The 19,811-nt window shown below is 57.2% G+C and overlaps 1 protein-coding gene, 1 long non-coding RNA gene and 1 other non-coding gene across 3 annotated transcripts; 1 reads left to right on the top strand and 2 right to left on the bottom strand.

Annotated features, from left to right (window-relative positions):
* The first annotated feature begins 1,881 nt into the window (after positions 1 to 1,881).
* On the top strand, positions 1,882 to 14,517 carry ST6GALNAC2 (ST6 N-acetylgalactosaminide alpha-2,6-sialyltransferase 2). The gene is made up of 10 exons (XM_085304441.1): positions 1,882 to 2,067; positions 8,127 to 8,219; positions 8,342 to 8,399; positions 9,077 to 9,251; positions 10,192 to 10,357; positions 10,768 to 10,906; positions 11,070 to 11,173; positions 11,793 to 11,876; positions 12,594 to 12,693; positions 12,956 to 14,517. The coding sequence occupies exons 1-10, from the start codon at positions 1,943 to 1,945 to the stop codon at positions 13,121 to 13,123; spliced, it is 1,212 nt and encodes a 403-aa protein (XP_085160567.1). The 5' UTR covers positions 1,882 to 1,942; the 3' UTR covers positions 13,124 to 14,517.
* Positions 14,518 to 15,820: 1,303 nt separating this feature from the next.
* On the bottom strand, positions 15,821 to 18,828 carry LOC146595946 (uncharacterized). Its single transcript, XR_014895797.1, has 4 exons — positions 18,740 to 18,828; positions 18,025 to 18,165; positions 16,585 to 16,677; positions 15,821 to 15,898 (listed from the first exon to the last, which is right to left on the bottom strand). It is a non-coding gene; the product is annotated as an uncharacterized LOC146595946 (long non-coding RNA).
* LOC146595947 (small nucleolar RNA R38) lies at positions 18,235 to 18,309 on the bottom strand. Its single transcript, XR_014895826.1, has one exon. It is a non-coding gene; the product is annotated as a small nucleolar RNA R38 (small nucleolar RNA).
* Positions 18,829 to 19,811: the final 983 nt, after the last annotated feature.

Below are 19,811 nucleotides of genomic sequence, written 5' to 3' on the forward strand. Positions count from 1 at the left end.
AGCGGTGCCCGGCCGCCCGAGGCGGGGTCCAGGCGCGGGGGCCTCGGCGCGGAGCCGGCCGTCGCTGCCGCTGGCTCGCTGAGCCCCTCCTGCTCCCCCGCCTTCTTTCCCCCCGTTTAGCTCCAGCGGGGCTTTAGAGCTCCTGATTTCATCCCTGCGTGTCTGAGCGACGCTTTGTATCCCCCCCCCGCTGCCTCTCCTTCCCTCCGCTTCTCGCCTGCTCTCTTTTTGCGTTTTGGTTACCTGAGACGGTCGGTGCTCGGCCAAGCCCGATTCCCCGTCTCCCTGCACAATGGGAGGATTTGTTCCCTGGAAGTTTTCTCTAAAATCACCCCGGCCGCCTTCCCCTCGCGCTGGCCAAGACCCGATCAAATCCGTGCGGAGCGGTCCAGCGCTGCCGCTCGCCTCTGCAGCGGGGCTCGCCGCAGCCCGGCTGCTGCAGCGCCGCTCCCGGGGCTGCGCCGGGACGTCGTCCCCCGCGCGGCCCGCGCGCTGCTTCGGTGCGAGCCCCGTGCTGCGTTGGCCAGACCTACGGGCATCCGCGTCCTTAACCGCCCCCGATGACTGGGTCTGGCATCTGGGGGACTTCAGGTGCCTTTGTAGGAAACCTCGGCCACCCCATCGCCTTCTCATTTGCTGGTCTGCTATTAATACTGAAATTGAAATTGTTGACTTTTGGCTGGGAGGAAATTTGGAGGAAAAAAAAATTGCCAAATAGACACCAAACTTGTATGAAATGATTTTTTCCCCTCATTTTTCTTTCTTTGAACTATCAGTATCATTGGAAACTCATCCGGGCAGGCAGGAATCGAAGTGTTGGAGGTGACGTTTGGGTCTTGGGGCGTAAGAGGGAAGTGCATTTGGGAGCGCAGCAGTCCGGGGGTGCACAGACACCCCCGCGTGCGAGGGCGCGCGGCTTCTCTCCTGGAAGAGCAGACGTAACCGCTGCTCGCTGCTCGGGGCAGCCCTCGGCGCCGGGCGCTGGGGGAGGACGTGCTTGGAGCTGGGTTTCTGGGTCTCCTCGCTGAGCCTCTCCTCCCTTCACCCTCGCAGTTAAAAAAAATCGTTTTGGTGCGTGTTTCCTTCAGCGCGCAGGCTTGCCTTGTTCTTTAGATAAGATGTAACTAAATTAATCTCAAAATGCTGTTTCGACTAAATGGAAACGCTTCCATTTAGCAAACATCAGAAGGGCTCGCTTGGACTTGCCCCAGCGCCCCGCAAACCCGCTTTTCTTCCAGCCAGCCCAAACTACCCGCTGAATTCGGCACAGATCTGTGAATAGTTTTGGTTACTGCGAAACTGCGTGGCGGGCGGAGGGGGGGGGTAGACTGCTAGTGTAGAAACTCGGCCGGTACCCAGCGGCGTCTCTCCTCCTTTTGCAGCTTTTTTTGCGTATTTTCGCTTTGGCTCGGGCAGATTTTCCCGCGGGTGTGCAGGGGCGCGCAGCAGCGCGCGGGAGCACACCGGAGCGCCGCTCTCCAGCCGGGTTTCCCTCCGCTGCCTTGACTTTCTGATAAGTTACGATAAACTGCCCGGGCCGCGGCGGAGCTCGGCAGCGTCTCCCCGGTGCTGGCTAGGTCCTTAAAGTGCGTTTTTTAAACGAGAAAGTTGTGAGAAGGGGGAAACCGCATGCAGCTTGCGAGCGGCAGGCGGGTGGCAGAAAGGGAGGGGGGAGAAAAGTGCATTTCCCTGCTCGTCTGAGTAAATGTTTAATCGTCGGCTCGGCAAAAAAGCAGCTCAGAAGTGCTTTTTTCTCTCCGCAAGTCTGAACCAGTCAGCCTGGTGCCTCCTCCCTCTGGCTCACACCCTCCCTCCCACCCCTCCGGAGGAATATCCCAGCCCGCTCCAAGGTGCAGCTGGGCACCCAGGGGCGGTGGGGAGCCAGGCCGGCGCGGCGCTCGATCCCGGCGGCGAGCGGGCGGCACGAGCGCCGTGGGGGGCCATGGGGGCCCCTCGCTGGAGACGGCTCTGCCTCTTGCTCCTGGCCGGTTTAACATCCTCCGTCATCCTGTACGGTCACTACTACGCCACGGTGGAGGCGCCCGCCAGCCCGCGGCTCCTAGCCAGGTAGGGGGGGCGGTGGGGAGGAGGGGGCCGCCGGGGGCAGCGGGGGCCGCCGGGGGCAGCGGGCTCCCGCGGCCGCTTGCTCGGTGCGGGTTATCGTGGCGGCGAGCCAGGCTGTTTGCTTGCTCGCGGGTGGGACCGCAGCAGTGGGCTCTGCCTCGCCACGGCACCCTGGGCACCTCCGGAGGGACCCCCCCAGGCTGCAGGGGTCCTCACGTGGCTTCAGCCCCCCCCCCCCACAAAGAAGCCATCGCTGGGGCACTGCTGAGGGTGCTCAGCACCCAGCAGGATCAAAGCAGCTTCCAGCAGCAGCTCGGACGCTCTGCAAGAGCAACGTGTCCCTGCTTGGCTGATCCTGGGTGCGAGGTGGCTGATTTGCCCGGGGGGGGGGGGGCGGGTTGGCCCGGTGACTCCCAGTGCCCCCAGTGCTGCTTTACTCCAGCCTTGTGGCGGGGCAGGGCTGGCCCACAGTCCTTTCCACTGAGCCCCGCTTTTCCTCCACCAGCGCTTGCAAACTCCCAAGGGCTCCAGCATTTCCTGGGCTCCAGCAGTTGGCATCTCCTCCTCTGCATTCCCCGGGTCTGCCCCCGCGTCCTCCACCCTCCCCGGGCCCCTTGCTGGGCGCGAGGCCGGGCGAGGGTGCTGGGGAGCAGGGCTGAGCAGGCGGGGGCTGAGCGAGCCTGCAGGGTGCCCGGTCTGCAGGACCATCCTCCTCCTCTTCTGCAAGCACCAGGCAACTGGCAGCACCGTGCCGGGAGAGGGCTGCGAGTGCCCCTTGCCTCCACGCTGTGCTGCCGCGTCCCAGTGCTGCTGGGGGAGCAGCAGATCCCGGCAGCCGGCGCGGTGGAGCCCGGTGCTCCTGGGAGAGGGGCTGCAGGGCGCTGCTGGGACCGGAGCCGGTCCTGCGCGGTGCTGGGCTACGTGCAGCGAGCGCCGCGCTGGGGATGCATGTGGAGGGGCCGGCGTGGGCTCCCTTTTGCCCAGCTGGGAGGTGCCAACTCTCTGCCTGACCCGTCCTGTCCTGCCGCGTGCGTCTGGTGCGGAGACCCTGCACGCTCCCGCTGGGACGGCGTGAGCCGGAGCGCTTCCCTCTCCGCAGCCCTGCTTGGCGCTTTGGGTCCATTTCTGTGCCGGTAGCCACATGGTGCGATGCTCGGCGGTGATGTGGTGCTGGGGTGGGAAACCGAGGCCCCCGAGAGTGGCCGGCTCTGCCCCAGGACCACGGCGGAGCGGCCGGCAGAGCCCCTGGCGCACAGTCCCCGGCTCTTCCCGGGGGCAGTCTGCAGAGGAGCAAACCCGGAGCAGCTTCAGCTCCTGCCCCATCTCAACCTAAGCCCGCTCCTACCTCTGGCCCTGCACCGGGAACCCACAGCTCTCCCTGAACCTGGGGGGCTCCCTTCCCGCATCCCTGCGGGCAGCAGGGCAGGACGGGCTGTCCCTGGCCCGGAGCAAGGCAGCAGGGAGCTCGCCTGAACCCTGAAACCTTGGGGACACTTCCCCCGCCGCACCGGGGAGCCCGCGGGGCCGGGTGGGACCCACCTGCCGCCCCCGCTTCCGCAGGCTCCAGGAAATTCCCCGCCGGAGGGTCTCCGGGAACGCTGGCGGCCGTGGCGTTAAGGCAGCGAGGATGAGCGAGGAGCTCTGCCCGTCCGGGCCGGCCGGCCGCCGCTCCGCCGCCCTGCGCCGGGGACCTCGCAGCGGGTCCCGGGCATTTTGCGGGATTGAGCAAGCGGCCGTGTTTGCTCTGCTGCTCGGGCTCCCTCGCACGGGCTCGCTGGGCCCTGGGAATGTTTGTTTAAGATAGCAGCGCTGCAGCGCGCGCTCTTAAACACAGTTATCTTCAGGAAATTGCAAGGGGCGGCTGTGCGCTGGAGACATAATATTTGTCGGTTCCTCCAGGGAGAGGGAACGCACCCAGACTTGGCTCTTGCCCGCGCTGGGGACCGCGCACGCGGGAGGCTGCGGGCTGTTCCTCCCCCGGGGCGGGGGGGCCCGCTGCGCGTCGAGCCGGCCCCGGCGACGCTCGTCTGAGTCGAGCAGCGCTCGCGAGGCCGTGAACGCCCCGCCGCATCCCGGGCGGCGACGCCAAGGCGGCTCCGCGGCGMTCCCCGGGACGTCGGCGTGCCGGGACGCGGGGTGGCAGCGCGCGGCACGGCCCCCCGGGACGAGCGCTGCCGGTGGCCGCGGCGAGGTGGCCGCGGCGGCGGTGGAGCCGCGGGCCAGGCGAGCCCCCGGCCGGGCGGGCGCTCGGGCTGGCTCTATCAGCTTAGCAGAAATCCCGGACCCGGGCGAGTGCCAGAACAAACTATGAGCAAGCGCCGCGCATCACCTTCGGTCGGACGTAGGTTCGACGTCAGCGAGAGCCGACATCTTTACCGAGAAACAGGAGTGGGAGATCTGGGAGCTGCTTTGTCCCAAGCAGGAGACCCGGGAGCGACCCTCTGCTCCGGGGTCCGAGTGCTGCAGCCCTCACCTCTCGCTGCTGTGCCTGCTCTGGGGCAGCCTGTGCCCAGGCAGAAGGCAGGAAAGGCAGCGCGTGGGGACTGTCCTGCCCGGGAAGGGTGCTCGTCCTCCCCGGCGCAGTGCCTGTGCTCCTCAAGCAGCATCAGCGCGGTGAGGAGCAGGAGCAGACCCGGGGGGAGGCAGCCCCTGCCCGCTGACAGACGACTCGCAAAGTCCTCGAGAAGCATGAGCACGAGGGGACCACCACCGCCGGGGCTGGAGGCACGTCCTGCTCCTGGTGGCTTTGGGGATGGAGCAGTGCACAGAGCGGCTGCGTGGCTGGGCCAGCGCTCCCAGCACCTGGGGAGCCAGAGGAGAGCGTTGGTGCCCCGGCGGGGGCAGCTCCCTGCAAGGGCTGCCATGAGCGGAGCAGATCTCGGCACTTTGTCCCTTTGCTGTGGGTCACGCAGGCTCTGAGATACGTGTGCAAAACCAGACAGACTGCCCAGGGCTGCGCCGGCTGTCTGCAGCTCTGCCGGGCACCAGGGTTTAACCCACTCCGGGTCAAGCACTTGTAGGGCCTCCAGCCAGCTCCCCACCATCCTGGGGCAGCTTTCAGCCGTCCTGGGGCTCATGGAGGCAAAAGCTGGTGGGGCTGAGAGCACCTTGTGTTCACATTAGACGCAGGGAGTGAAGACCTCCATGGACGTAGGCTCTAGTAAGGAATCTGAGGCAGGGCTGCTCGCAGTAGTGCTCAGAGGGGTGCATGGAGGAGGCCCTTGCTTTCAGCCTGCTGTTTTGGGGTGTGTGAGTCCTGTCCTTAGCCATGACTTTGTCTACACAGGCATTGGAGGACGCTGCCTGGGCTGTGCCATCTGTTTGCCAGGAGAAGGGCTAAGTCCTTCTGCAATCTGTCCCGCCTCGAGGTGCACGGTGCGAGCGATGGCAAAAGCCATGGTGTTTGGTGGAGCTTCCTCCCACCAGCAGGGAGTCTTGTTTGCCCTGGACCTTGTGGGTCCTTGGGCAGTCTCCATCCTCAGAGGTTTTCCAAGCACAGCTGGATACAGCCCTGTGCAAGCTGATCTGACCTCATCAGTGCCCCCACTTGGAGCAGCAGGTCAGACCAGACCCTCCTGAGGTCCCTTTCAACCTGAGTTATCCCAGGAGTTGAGCACGGGGAAGCGGCAGGTTTGAGGTCGCTGTGCTTCGTACTCTGTTTCAAGGAAGGAGAGCTGCAAAGCCTGCTGGTGGGCCGAGCAGTGCGACACCCGGGCGTGCGGCGGGGTGCCAGAGCCCTCAGGGTGATGCTGCGAGCAGGGCGCCACAGAAACCCTGGGACTCTGCACAGACCTCCCCGTGCTGGGGAAAGGCTGCGTTAACACCTGTCCCAGCTCAGTTTCACTTTGCACAGCTGCAGCAAATGTGGCTTAACATCAGCAGCAAATGAGCCTCGCAGGTAGGCTCAGGAAGGAGAACAGCCCAGAAAGTAGTTCAGCTACCAGGGTCCAATATTCAGCTTCTTCTACCGCAGGCGTCCTTTGTGGTCAGGAGCAACTCGCCTCTCGGGATGAGCCAGCCTCGGACATTGAGAAGGGGAGAAACCGCCACCTTCGCTGGCAGGAAAGGGCTGGGGGAGGTGAAGGTGGTGAGGTGGAAGGTGTGCACCTGGGGCTGAGGTGGCTAATGGTGAAGGGCTGGGCTGGGCTGGGCTGGGCTGGAGGGAGGCAAAGCTAGGGAGACTGGCCGGGATGCAGGCAGCAGCCTGGTAAGCAAGGCGACATGATTTCAAGGTTTACTGGTGGGCTGAGCCTTGGTGGCTTAAAAAAAAAGAGCATGTGGCCAGACGGGGGGGGGGACATATGTGTGTGTGCTTGGGAGATATGTGCTGTCACGGTGCTTTGGAGAGGTCCCTTTGCAGGAGGTGGTTCTGGCTCCGGTTTTGGACCGGGGAGGGTTATTTGCTTCCCAGCTCAGCCAGCTCCAGGCTCCTGCTAGTGCGGGACGTCACCCTGGAGCTGGGGATCTCCCCATGTTGCCAGATCAAGAAACAAATGAGGCTTTGGTGGCTTGCTGGGGATTAAGCTGCATGGGAGCTCTGGCGGAGATGTGCTGCAGCTACCTGCAAAACACTGCTTGTAGCTGCTATGAGACACTTAAAGCTCACTACAAGGGGGAACTTTGCTTAGACTGACGTAAGTGGCCTGTAACTGGAGGAAATGGGCTAAAGGAGCAGCTTTCAGTATGACTACGAGACCCTGCCCCGGAGGTCTTGTAGGGCTTTCAGGAGTCCTTCTGTATTTTGGTCGGTGTCTCACGGCACACAGACCTTGCCAGGATAGTTTGGGTTTCATCCAGAAGCCAAGAGAATGGGCAAGTTTGGTCGGGCTGGGTTTATTTAGATTTTTGCAATGATAACACCAGAAATGCCTTGTGGAAAGTTGCAGCTCTTGAATATTTTATCACCTCGGGTACCCAAAAGAAAAAAAAGGGGGAGGGGGGTCAGAAAGAAAATGCACGTCGCAGAGGCCCCTTGCAGCCTGAGAGCCCAGCAAGGATGTCCATCGGCAGCGTTGCGGGCTCGGGATGCTGCAGGGAGCGGCTCCGTACCGGCGGGGCTGGGAGGACGAGCAAAGCCGCGGCGACGGCCGCAGCACGGAGCGCGGCGTGCCGTGCCGCGCCGGGTCTGCTGCGGGATCCGGGCTGCAGCGGCGGTTCGCCCGTGGCCGCTTGCGAGCGGCTGTCTCCTGTCCTCTCGTGCCGCCCGCAGTGGAGTGGTGTCAGCCCTCCTCTCCCGCACAGAGGTGATTTCTTTCCCTTGCAAGGGCAGAATGCATGTTCCCCTTCCCTGATGCGCTTCCAGGCTTGGAAAAGTGGATGTGGACACAGGTAGCAAGTACCCTGCATAGCAGAGGAATAAAAATCCTCCTAGTTGTTCTTTTCCCATTCCGCTAATGAACAAAATACTTCCTGCCTTTCCAGTATGATGGAAGTTTAGGCTCTGTACCAGCTCCTACTGACAGCATCAGCAGCCTGGTCACAGCCTGGGTTTCCAGCCCTAAAGACTTGGGCTGTGCACTTGGAGGAACCTCCAGAAGCTCTCGGTTTCCAATTGCTTTTCCTAAAAAAGCATCTAAAAGCATCCTGGACTTCCCAGCTTGCCCCAGCCGCATCTTCCTACTTGAGTTAGGGAATAGTGTGAGAATTTCTCGGCATCTGCAGTGATGATAGAAAGCGCTGGAGAGGTTTGCGGCCCTCTGCATCTCTCAGGGTTTCCCCAAGGCAGCAAGCTGGGCTGGATGCAGTGTTACAGAACATGCAGCGGCTGGTGAGATCCTGGAAGGGGAGATCCCCAGGGAGGTGATGGCTGGTTTGGAAGAGGAGTTAACTGCAAACTCTTCCATCCTGCGCTTTCTGCGCAAGCCCAGTGTTCTGCAATCTGCGGCTCCAGGACACGTGAGGCAGGTTAGTGGTGGACCCAGGCAGCAGTGGTTGAAGGTGGCCTCGATGGAGGTGACTTGGTCCTGACCTGTGGCTCTGGGCTTGTGCAGCGGATCTCACTGCGGCGTGCTGCAGTTTGGGGTCACCTCCCCAGCTGAGCCCCTGATGCCGTCTCGTTCCAGCCTGCTGCAGCCGGCACCGCTGGTCCTGGCTCCTTCGGAGACGCTGAGCCGAGCGGGGAGCCACGGCTGGGCCCAGGAAGGCGGGTTGGAGAGGTAAGCAGGCACGGTCCATGGTCCCTGCCGGGGCAGGGAGAGCCCACCCTGCCGCCTTCGCCTTCTCCCGCACCCACGCAGCAGATTTTTAACTCCACTATGTTTTTCCCCCCCCTTTCTAGAGGGAAGTCCTTTAAATCTTCCTCTGAGTTGGTGAAGGACAAACTCACCAAAAGCCAGGTAATAATTAGCAAAATGCTGTTAGCGTCTCTGGTGCTTTCTCCTTGCTGGGTTTTGTTGGCTCAAGGTCTGTGCGGGGAAGTTGAGGAGATATTTTACTGCCGCGCCTGCTCCTGGTGTGCCTGCTTGCCTGCACCGTGTTGGCGTGGTAGAGCTGGTTTGAACCTCACTGAGTCCTCTCGTGGGTGAAGCCCAGCTCTGCTCAGCACTGGGCTGGCGACGGGGGTGTCTGCCCTCAGGCTTTTCAGGGACGTTTTTGCTACAATAACAACGCTGGCTGAACCACACCACTTTAAATCCATTCATAGAAAATACAACTGAGCCAGCACAAAAGAAAGTGAAATGGAAGTCGTAGAGGTGGCAAGAAAGTACCAGAGTCATTAACCATGTCTGGAGGCCCCTTAGCAGAAAATGACCCTGGAGAGGATGTTAAGTCTCTCGATTTGCAAAGCTGTGCTCTCCAAGTGCCTTTGAGCCCTGATCCTCCCAGCCCTGGTGAGGCAGTAACAGCTGGGGAAACTGAGGCACGAGGGAGTGACCCAGTAGTAAATGGGATGGATGAGGAATATTTCCATCTCTGGGTTTGTCCTTTCCTTGGTGACTGCTGAGTGGTGGAGAGGTTAGCAGAGAGGTGTGTCCAGCCTGGGAACTAAACCGTGGTCCGTCCTTCCTTCCAGCCCAGCACTTGCCTCCACTCTGTGACAGCCAGAGCAAAGGCAGACCCCAAATTTGGGGAGCTCTTCCACTTTGACGCTCCCGTGCTGATGTGGGACCAGCACTTCAGCCCGGAGACCTGGGACAGGCTGAAGGCGCGACACGTCCCGTATGGCTGGCAAGGCTTGTCCCATGCAGGTACAGGACCTGATCGGGCTGGGGATGGCCGGCAGCGGTGGGGTGAGGAGGGTGACGGGAGAGTGCACGGCCGCTCAAAGGGGATGGAGGAGCCCAGCAGAAAGGCCTGAAGCTGCGGGGTGGGTGAAGAAACCCTGGAGAGAAACTGGGGACCTTGTTCTCCTCCCACTTGGCCTGCCAGGGAGCGGCATGGAGGGGAAGGCTTTGCAAACACCGCTTGCTGCATCTTGTGACATTTTCTCCGAATAAAAGCTTCAGTGTCTGTATGATTATTAACTGGGGCCCGGAGGACCTCGGACAACCCGCTCCATTGTTGCAGATGAAGATTGTTTCCCTTCCTACCCCAAACCTACTCTCTGCTCTTCTCCAGCAGCCGCTGGCTTCAATCCCTGGATTGTGAAGGGTGGAGGGAAGTGTTGGGGGCAGCAGGGGGAGGAAGCTGGGGGAAGCAGCAGACCGGCAGCGGCAGCTGCAAGGGAGCATTGTTGGAAGAGGAGAAGGTCGGCCGGCGCTCGCATCGGCATCTGCAAGGCTGGGCCGGGAGCGCTCCGGACGCATCCCTGTGCCTAGCACGGCACTGCTGTGGCTGCTGTCCAGAGCTGGCCTAGAAACGTGGGGGGCTACGAGGTGCCGACGCCAGAGTAAGCCCAGGATAGGGGAGGGGCTGGTCTGTGGCTGCCACCACGGAGGGAGGATTCAGCCTTTTTGGGGGCTACGAAGCACTTACTAGCTGGTGTCCATCCATCCATCCTACCTTGTTAGGCCCCCTCCTCTGCATGAGGATGGCACGGGCTTTCTCATGTGCTGCTCGTAGATGTCATCCCGCGCAAGCCTGTCTGCGCGCACTGCCGCATGCCTGCTGTCCACGCACGGCCGCGCTGACACACGCCTCCCCCCCCTCGGTGTCTCTGCTGACTGGCTCTGGCTTGATCCATTTCAGCTGTTGGCAGCACGCTCCGGCTCCTCAACACCTCCTCCAACAGGCGCCTCTTCGACAGAGACAACTTCCCCAGGGGCTGCGTCCGCTGTGCCGTGGTGGGCAACGGTGGCATCCTCAACGGCTCACAGCAGGGCAAGGAGATTGATGCTCACGACCTGGTGTTCAGGTAGGATTGCTCTGTCGGGGCCTGGCAGCTGCCCGGGGCCAGTGTCCAGGCAGGATGGGTCTGGGAGCCTGCAAAAGTCTCCTGCAGGGACAGGCAGTGGATCAGGGCTGCCCAAAGCCCCTGCACAGTTGGGAAGTTGCTGGGGGAAAGTACAAAGAGACAACTTTCTCACGGTCTTGCAGCAATGACTGTCATTACTGGGGCCCAGTATTGATTTAATGGTTGCTGAACATTCCTGGTGGTGACGTGCTCACAGCAATGGTCCATACCTGCTCTCTCGTGATGGCATAACCAGGATGAACTCCAGCCATCCCCAGCTGGCATGGAGTGAGGAGCATCCACCTGGGTGGCATGGGCACTGGCCCAGAGAGCACCCAGCTGTAGACACATTTACTGCAATCTTCCTACAGGCTCAACGGTGCTGTGATCAAAGGCTTTGAGGAAGATGTTGGTACCAAGATCTCCTTCTATGGTTTCACAGTGAACACCATGAAGAACTCCCTTATTGCCTATGAGGAGTATGGCTTCACCCAGATACCCCAGGCCAAGGTGAGAAGCCCTGGGTTCTCAGGGCCTGTCGGGGTGGGGAGGGGTTTTATCCCAAACTGTTCCCTGAAGCCAGGCTACATCTTGCCCCCAAACCTCCTCCAAGTCTTGGGAGACCTTGGCCCTACCAAAGCACCGTGTGTCTGTTCCTGTACCCCCACTGCAGGACCTGAGATACATCTTCATCCCCTCAGATGTGCGGGACTATGTCATGCTGAAGTCAGCCATCCAGGGCAGCCTGGTCCCCGAGGGCTTGGACAAGGGTGACGAGTGAGTAACCCCCTGGCCTCCCCGCAAGCACCCCCAGCGCCTTCAGGCTGGCATGGCACCAGACTGCTGCTGTTTGTGCAAAGGGTGAATGCACCATGGTGGGTGAATGTGCCAGTGCGAGCTGTGGTCCGTGGGGATTATCCAGCCCACCAGGCTCTGTGGGATGGAGGTCTCCTCCTACCCCTTCTCGCTCCTTCAGGGCGCTGCAGGACTGTGAATTGCCTGCCATCACCCAGGAAGTTGGGACACAGCAAGGACTTATCACCCAGGAAGCAAAGACAGGCCAAAGTTACTTTTCTGCCTCCTCTTCCCTCCCAGAGACTGCTGGTTCCTATGACTCATTTTTGGGGCTGTGTTGGGCACCAAAAAGCCTTGCCCAGGGTATCCAGCTGTGGCTGACTTGTTGCAATACAAACCAAAGCTGTGTGTCTCACTGAGTTTCTGCCTCGGGAGCTGAATGGGGAGGCTCGGTCCAGAGAGTGGAGAATGTTGCGCATTCAGTGCCCTCGAGCTGTCTGGCTCCTTCAGCTGATGCTTTTGATGGCCTTGCAGGACAAATCCCAAGTGGCCCCAGGACTTCTGTGACAGGAATTCCGCTTTTTCTTTCTCTCTGCTGCAGGCCACAGAAGTATTTTGGACCAGAAGCATCTGCAAAGAAGTTCAAGCTGCTGCATCCAGATTTCCTACATTATCTAACAGCAAGGTAAGGAAACCAAGGGGCCGTAAGGCAAACCGTTAACTTAGCCCCCGTGGGGTCTTCTTGAGCATTGGCTCTGCATGGATCTGCTCAGCTCTTTGTCACCAGCTATAGCCAGATCACCTGATTCCCAGCCCCTCTCTCTTAAGTACAATCTTGCAGCTGCTCCCCACCATCAATACAGTCCCAGTCCACCCTAGCCACTGGAACCACCTCTGTCCCATTCTCTGTGGCCAAGGCCAAGAGATTTCCACCTGTGCCATGGCCGTTTAGCACGGGACAATTCATGTTGTTTCACAGCAGGAAGATAAGAGTTCTACATCGTCACCACCTTCACCTTGCCTTTGTTTCCTTCAAAGTAGTAGGCTAATGCTGACCTAGTCTAACAGAAGCAAAGGTAGGGACCAAGGGGATTATCTTTTTCTCTGTTTCATGAAACTAGATGGCTAGGTCAGGGTGATTGAGAGCAGTGGGGAGGTGCCCTTTTAGCATCCTGCAGAGAATGAGTGGAACCTTAGTAGCAGGCATCAGAGAATCCACAAGACAGTTAAGAATGCTACGAAAGGATGCATTTCAGTCACTGCTCCTGCTTTATCAGACACCAAAGACTCCAAGTGCCTGGTGCATGCTGGAAAAAACAAGAGACTGCCGTTGTAGTGTTTGAGGGCCTCGGTGCTGTGCCAGTTGGTAGAGGTCTTTCTAATCTGCCGTTTTTGCTGACAGGTTCTTGAGGTCAGAAATCATCAATACACAGTATGGCTACCTCTACATGCCCAGTACTGGTGCGCTCATGCTCCTGACAGCGCTCCATACCTGTGACCAGGTAAGAGGCCCCAGGGCCATCTTCCCCCAGCACTTGGAAGGGCATGGCCACCCTCTGCTGCCTGGAGCCTGGAAATGGCCAGTTATGTGGCAGAGCTTAGTGTGGGCTAATCTGTCCTTCTGGGGCTTCCAATGGCAATGAGCGTGTCCTGGTGGAGCTGACTGGTTGCTGTTCTGTATGTGTCACAGCTCCAAACTCTGTCACTCCACCTGAATCTATTCCCATCCTTTGCCAATCTGTTTCATTACCCTGCCTGCTGCAGGTCAGTGCCTACGGGTTCATCACTGACAACTATGAGCAGTTCTCAGACCACTACTATGAGCTGGAGAAGAAACCGCTGCTGTTTTATGCCAACCATGACATGATGCTGGAGGCAGAGCTGTGGAAGAGCTTGCACCAAGCAGGGATCATGAAACTTTACCAGCGGTGAGGCAGGGCAGCAGCCCATGGGGGTCAAGGCCCTCGGACTCTCACTATGTCACAGAAGTGGTTCTTCTCCTCTTTCCTGAAGGCCTCTTTCTCTTTCCTAAGGCCATCCAGGACTCCTAGGCTAGCTGATGAGGCACAGGCCCTCTACACTTCAGTTGCTGGCAGCTGCCTGACAACTTGCAGCAGGGCAGCAGTGTGGGTAGGTGGTAAGGGGCAGGCCAAAGGGGTTAGGGAAATGCTGCAACATTTCCTCAGGGATCTGCAGGAACTTGTTTTGTAGCTTAGCGCAATTGAACATGGCCTTTGTGGCACCAAGCACAACTGCGTGTGGTTGTGACCTCCCAGTGCCACAAACACCTCTGTGGGGCAACACCAGCCCCCGGGAAGAACTGTGTTTGGCTGCCAGTAGGAGCAGAATGATGGAGGAAGAGGACGCTGGAAAAGTGTGGGTGTGACAGCCCCATTCTGTTTTTTGTCTTCCCTGGAGGTTTACAACCTGCTCTCTACGAGTGTAAATCCTCTGCCTGGAGAACACCCAACTGGTCCTTTACCTTTCTATCATACTGCAGGACCAAGAACCATCAGCCCAAATGCTCCTCACCATGGTGAGATTGCAAAGGGCATGAATCCTTAGACTAGATTGTTCAACTAACCAAGAACGGTGGTGTGTTTGGAGGACACCTCTCACTTAGACTGCAAAAAGCTTGACCACTACAAAACTGGATTGATGGGCATGTCTTTCCAGAAAGATTTCTTCACCTCCATCACCAGAAGATAGTAGAGGCTTGGCTGCCCTCTCCTATAACAAACATAAGGATGTAACGTGTCTGCAGCTCTTTTCCCCTTTTTCTGTTGTGATACTGGTCAAGGAAACGAAGAGTCTTAAAAGAAAAAAAATATCCATCAGGTATGACTAGGATTACTGCAGCTCAGTTGGAACATCAGAAAGTTGGCTAGCCTTTGATCATCCAGGAGAGGAGTTAGCCTAGTGCCCTCTCCTCCCCCCCTTTTTTTTGCATTGGGATCATGTGATGCCCTCCACACGCTTTAAGAAGGCATTCCTCCCTCCCCCCAATACCAGAGGGGTTAGGGAACCAACAGCTCATTGTGCAAGTCTGAACTATCATCAGTCTCATTTAAAAATATGTAATATATATATCTACTCAGGAGAAAAAGGTCTTGAACCCCCTCAGTTACCTGCTGTAAGCCAATGCTGCGTAACTAGGAAGACCCTCCGGGGATAATGCTACTTCAGCAACCAGTGGCTGGCTAGAGGGATGGTACTACACAATGGAGGAGATGGTGTAATTTGAAACATTTTCCCACTTTGTATAATTGCATAAATGTTGAATGACCATGTTCTTTTATGCCTGCTTCCGTTGTTTTGGTGAATGCAGTGGGGTGACACCCCTCCTCCCCCTCCCACAATGGAAAGGCTGTAGCACACAACAGTGAGACTTAGACCTGGCGCTAACCAGATGTGGAGATGCGGAGCAGGAGAGGAGTGGGGCCTGCAGTCTGTTCCCCCCCCACCCCAGAAGCAGGGAGGCCTGGCTCACTCACCCAGCAGTTGCTGGCTACAACTGATGAATTAGCCTCATGTACCAAGTCAGAGGGCCACTGTGACAACTTGCCTAAACTGGTTTGAGCACAGTATTTCTCACTTTGGATGCTATTTGTTGTCAGCTGAAGAGAAGCACATAGCTGCAGAGATGGTAACAGATAAGAGCCTGGCAATTGGCCAGGAAACCTCAAAACTCCCTCTCAAGCTCAGTCTATCTTTAAGGCAGCAGGCTAAATTCAGCTATTTCGAAAGGGTAGTAGGGAAGGCTAGTAAGAAAGTCCATTTCAGATGTAATCTCTAATGTGGAGACCATCTTGTGTTCTCAGGTGAGTCTCAAATTAACTTCTGTTCACGTCAGAGAAACTTTACAATGGCATCGAGGCAGCCTGTTAGGCCTGTTTTCATACGCAAGCACACTCAGCAGGTAAAGCCTCTTCCCTGACAAGAACTAGCCCGATTCTCACAGCACCTGGCAAAGACGGCACCACAACCCCTCAAAACCAGTTCCGACCAAACTGCAGCACAGCCTGTAAGCATGGCTTTGTTAGCTACACCATGACATATGAGCAAAGAGAACTGCTTCTAAAATGAATGCTGTCACTGTAGAGCAGCCTGCCAGGACTCCAGTCCAGCTCATCGCCTGCAGAGGTGTTTGTTTGACTGCACGGAACCAGCAGCTATTCCATTCACAGACCCACCTTTCCTATTTCAAATAGAAGGTTTTCCAGCTAATGGCGCAGCCTAGCACTGGTGTTGATTTAAAAACAGAGGTGCTTAACAGATAAGGAAACTGATGGTTGTACTACCGCCTCCCATCTTCCTCTTATCTGAACTTCCAGATAGCCTATAAGAAACATTTTTATCTGTCCTAAAACTTAGTCATATCATGTTTTGCCTATGTAAACTCACCTTGTCACACTGCTACCATCAATTGCATTTCTTTAGCTTTCAGCCTGTTCCCCTCTGAAGATACTGAAAACTCTTTTGGTATTTCAGAGAGGAAGGCTTTGTTATGAAAGGTAAGCTTACAGTGACCTGCATTTCAGTAACTATTTCAAACTGAAGTTCTTTCAACTGCTCAAAACCATTTCTGTTTGAGTAGATGTCCTTAACAAGAAATTTCGACTCCCAAGATTTTCAGTAATTTACTTTATTCTGGAACAGACGACAGTAGGGAACAGCCTTTTCTTCCAGGCAGCTGTAGACCAGGCCCTAGTGGAACAGACAGCATCAGAGCGAAGGCAACAGTCAGTTGAAAAGCTCTTTGCATTATTTGATCAAGAGATCTCAGAAAACTGAAAAGCAAGCTTAAGAAATGCTGTGACCAGCTGTCAGGAGACTTCATATTGAACATGAAGAGTTTGCTCTTCCCCACATCACACCTCACTAGAGCCAGGACTCTGGCATTCAAAGAACTGGTCCTCTTAAGCCCAGGGCACTAGTATCCAAATCCTCTTTGGCCTTAGTGGGAACTTCCCCGTGATGCAGTTGCAGCAGCCACTGAAGAGCAAGGAGGAGCCTGCAGTTATTCAGAGGTGGGCAATTTACATCATTTCAAATGAAGTTCCAGTGGCCAGGCTCTATTCGTGAGACCCACTCCAAAGTAATCTTCCTTTTGGTGCTTCTGGAGTTACGAGATGCAACAAAACTACGCTAGAACTACTTCCCAACAGGTTTGAATTGTTTCTGTCCATCTTTATTCTCCAAGTACTGGATGGCTTTTAGTTTTCTTATTTACCACCAGATCATCTCTTTGCTTTTCTGCCCCTTCCCTTGTGCCCTGGAACCCAAGAGCCCTAACACACTCTTCCCAGTAACTTGTCCTACTTGGAACAAATCCATATTGACAGAGCACTGACCATGACTGCTTTAGCATCATCTCCTCCCCTTTTACATACCAGCCTTGATTTCTGAGAATGTCCGTTGTTGTCAGATCTGCTGGTTCAGCTCGTCAGCATTCGTCACTGACCTTCAGCAAACAACTGCAAATCCTGTAAAACAAATGAAGCATTGAGCTGCTCAGTGGAATACATTTGTCAGCCACCTGGAGATACAGTACTGTTGCAGTGTGTGTATTCAGTGACTATAAATCAGGTGAGAGAAAAATGCATTTCCTACTTGCCCTCCAAGCTGTTACTGCACATACTGTTTGGACAACCACCACAAAAAGCTCTTTGAGAATCTAGAACTAAACCACACTGTGACAGGACCAGTCAGTGCTTGTACTCTCTGCACCAAGTCTTGCCACATCTGGGCTCATGAGGGCAAGCTGCTGAACACAGCCTGAGCAGATAGGACTGTTTCTGCTATAAAATCACATCACAACTGCAGGGGGGAAAAGGGGACACAGCTTTTGCCCTTCTGGTCCCATTGAAGTCATTTTAGTAGGGGGCTTATTAAGGAGAAATTTATTAAGCCTCAGTATACAGTTATTTCTGCCTCACAGCTGAGCTGTCAGACAAGGATAATAGCAAATCACAAGCTTAGCACAACAGAACTGTATCCCTCAAACAAAGGAACAGTTTGCCAGCGAGTCTCTCTCAAAGACAAGAAACTTCGGGAGGTGGCTGCTATTTAAATCCTCACTTAAGAAAAAAGCATCAACTTTGAGGCTTGTGGTTTAAACCTCTTTTAGTTATTCAAGCAGAAAACAACTTTCGGTGTCATCATACAGAAGCATCTTAATGCAAAACCCTCCTTACAGCCAAGAGCAATTCACTTATCTGGGATGCAAGCTATCTATAATTTGTTTTGAGAAATACATTTGAGCAGACTTGAGTCAAACGCATATCCCAAAAGGAGGGTTCCTTGGTGCACGTCCTTTCTAGGATCACCATTTGGTGTACGTGAGCTGCACCCCCCCAACTCCAGCAACCTGATGCAAGTTTAGAACAGTCCCAGTGCATCTCTAGATGAACACACAGACCAATTATGCTTTCACTAGGCCTATTCCCACGACAAGCACACTTCTGAAATGAGCTGTGTCAAGTGTCTCCATAATGGGGTGTCATCCAATCCCTCCTACCTCTAATCCCTTTTGCTTTCACTCATCTTTGACCATGCTGACAACCAGCTGCTCTAATGGGTACCAGCTACATTAAAATTCTTATTCATTCTATGCTGCCTTTCAATTTGTGCTCCATGATAGCAAAGGGATACACACTCAGGTGGCAGCTGCAACAAAGCTACAGCCTTGATTGGCTTAATTACATTAATCAAGCCACTGGGTTTTATATCTGCTCCCAGCAGCTCCAGGGACCAGGAGGCTATCATCTGACACAGCAGAACAAATCTTGCTTCCACAGCCCAGCAACAGAGGAAGAATACAAGATAGTTACCCAACAGATTCAGGTGTTTCTCTGCATTGTGCAGCTGGTGAAGGCTTAATGTTAGCCCAGTGAAGTAACCAGCTTAGTTCAAGTTCCCAGGAAGGTAAGTGAAAAAGGTATTTTTAACCTTGCTTGACAACACGCTGTGCTCTGAAATAGAGGAAAGGGACAGATTTAGTTCATGAAACAGGCTGCTCTTTTACCTTTGGGTCCTTAACGCTGAGCCTCAGATTCACGTTTCCACAGAGGGAAGATCAGTTTCAGACAGGGATAACTTTATCATCACTAGCTCAGCTTCCAGAGCAGCTAAAGCCTGGACCCCACAGGCCCACCCCGCGAACGCAGGTCTGCTCTTGCCTTCGCACGCTCCTCACCCCGCGCAGGACAAGACCCCGCGGACAGGCCGCTCCCCCACGGGCCGAGAGCCGCCGAAGGCCGGTCCAGGCCTGCAAGCTGAGCCGGGGCCGCAGTGCCGGGGCGCCCCGGAGGCCCCTTCCAGACAGGGCCGCCGTGGGCAGGCCCAGCCCGCCTGAGGCGCAGCGCACGTCGCGGGCCGCCATCACCGGCGACCACGCAGCACCGGGGCGCTCCGCGTGCGCCGCTGCGTCCCCGCAGCCCACCATCGAGGCCTCGCCGCTGCCCCAGAGGCGTCCGCACCGTCCCCGCGCCTCTCGGAGCCGCCGCGGCCGCGGATGCCCGCGGATATCGGGGCGCCCCCACTCACCGCCGCCGCCATGTCGGGACGCGCGCGCAGGGGCCGCAGAAAGGAGGGCGCGGGCGGGCTGCGCGCGCCAAGTCCCGGCGCGGGGGCTCCTGGGAGGCGCAGCCCGGCCGCGGGGGCTCCTGGGAAGTGTAGTCCGGCCGCGGGGGCTCCTGGGAAGTGTAGTCCGGCCGCGGCCTGGCCGCCGCCGCGGTGGCGCGGGGCCTTCCCTGGGCTGCTAGAGGCTTCCGCCGGCCGGACGAGCGCTGCCGACCGTAGGAAGGGGCCCCTCGGAGGGCAGCTAGCAGACGGCGCCCCTCACGGCGTGAGCTGGAAGCGCTGCGAAATCCCCTCGGCAGGGGAACGCGGGCGGCCAAGGCGCCCTCGGACATCGGCCGTTTCCAGCGCGAGCGGTGGTGCGCAGGGCCGCCCGCGGCCCTCCGTGCCCGGCCCCCGGCCCTCCGTGCCCGCCCGCGGCCCTCCGTGCCGGCCCCCGGCTGCGCTGGGCAGGACGCGCCCCGGGCCGCGTGGGAGCTGCCAGCAGCGAGTCTCTGCCTCGTGGCAGCTCAGGCCCAGGGTGTGGGGACTTGAGAGCTTCAGTGTCCCCCTGCCCGCCGCGGGCGCCCTGAGGAGCCCGTTGCGGGGGCCCTGGGCTTGGTGGGAAAGGAGAGCGACAGGCCTGTGCTGATGCACTCCTCCAGGAATTAACGCAGAGCCTTCATTGCAGCGGCCTTGGCTCTGTGAAGATGCAGCCGGCAACCTGCCTGCTTTTAGCTTTCTGAAGCAGCAGATGTGTAATGCCATGCGACTAGAATCCGTCCTTTAAATCCCCCAGGGAAAATGAAGTTTTAATGTAAAACACAACTGGAACGTCCCCTTGTGCAGAGTTTGCATCCTGGTAGAAGACAAAGCGTAGAGATGTAGATGTACTGAGGGCTTTTGCTACAATCTTGATTTTTTGGGAGGTGGAAGCTGATGAGGCATTAGAGTGACTGTCTACTTATGCCTCCATGTGACAGGTAACTGCCCACAATAAATGGATGAGCTCTGCCAGACGCTAAGTAAGGAACCGACTCAACAATTAAAAGCTCAGGAG

This window comes from Rhea americana, unplaced genomic scaffold (genome assembly GCF_003343005.1).
Source record: "Rhea americana isolate MKP2758 unplaced genomic scaffold, rheAme1 scaffold_21, whole genome shotgun sequence".
Classification (NCBI taxonomy): Eukaryota; Metazoa; Chordata; class Aves; order Rheiformes; family Rheidae; genus Rhea; species Rhea americana.

Coding starts and splice junctions, on each gene's coding strand:
- ST6GALNAC2 (XM_085304441.1), top strand. CDS start 1,943: ATGGGGGCCCCTCGCTGGAGACGGCTCTGCCTCTTGCTCCTGGCCGGT. Junction 9,252..10,191: donor GCAAGGCTTGTCCCATGCAG/GTACAGGACCTG, acceptor GATCCATTTCAG/CTGTTGGCAGCACGCTCCGG. Junction 12,694..12,955: donor CGCTCCATACCTGTGACCAG/GTAAGAGGCCCC, acceptor TGCCTGCTGCAG/GTCAGTGCCTACGGGTTCAT.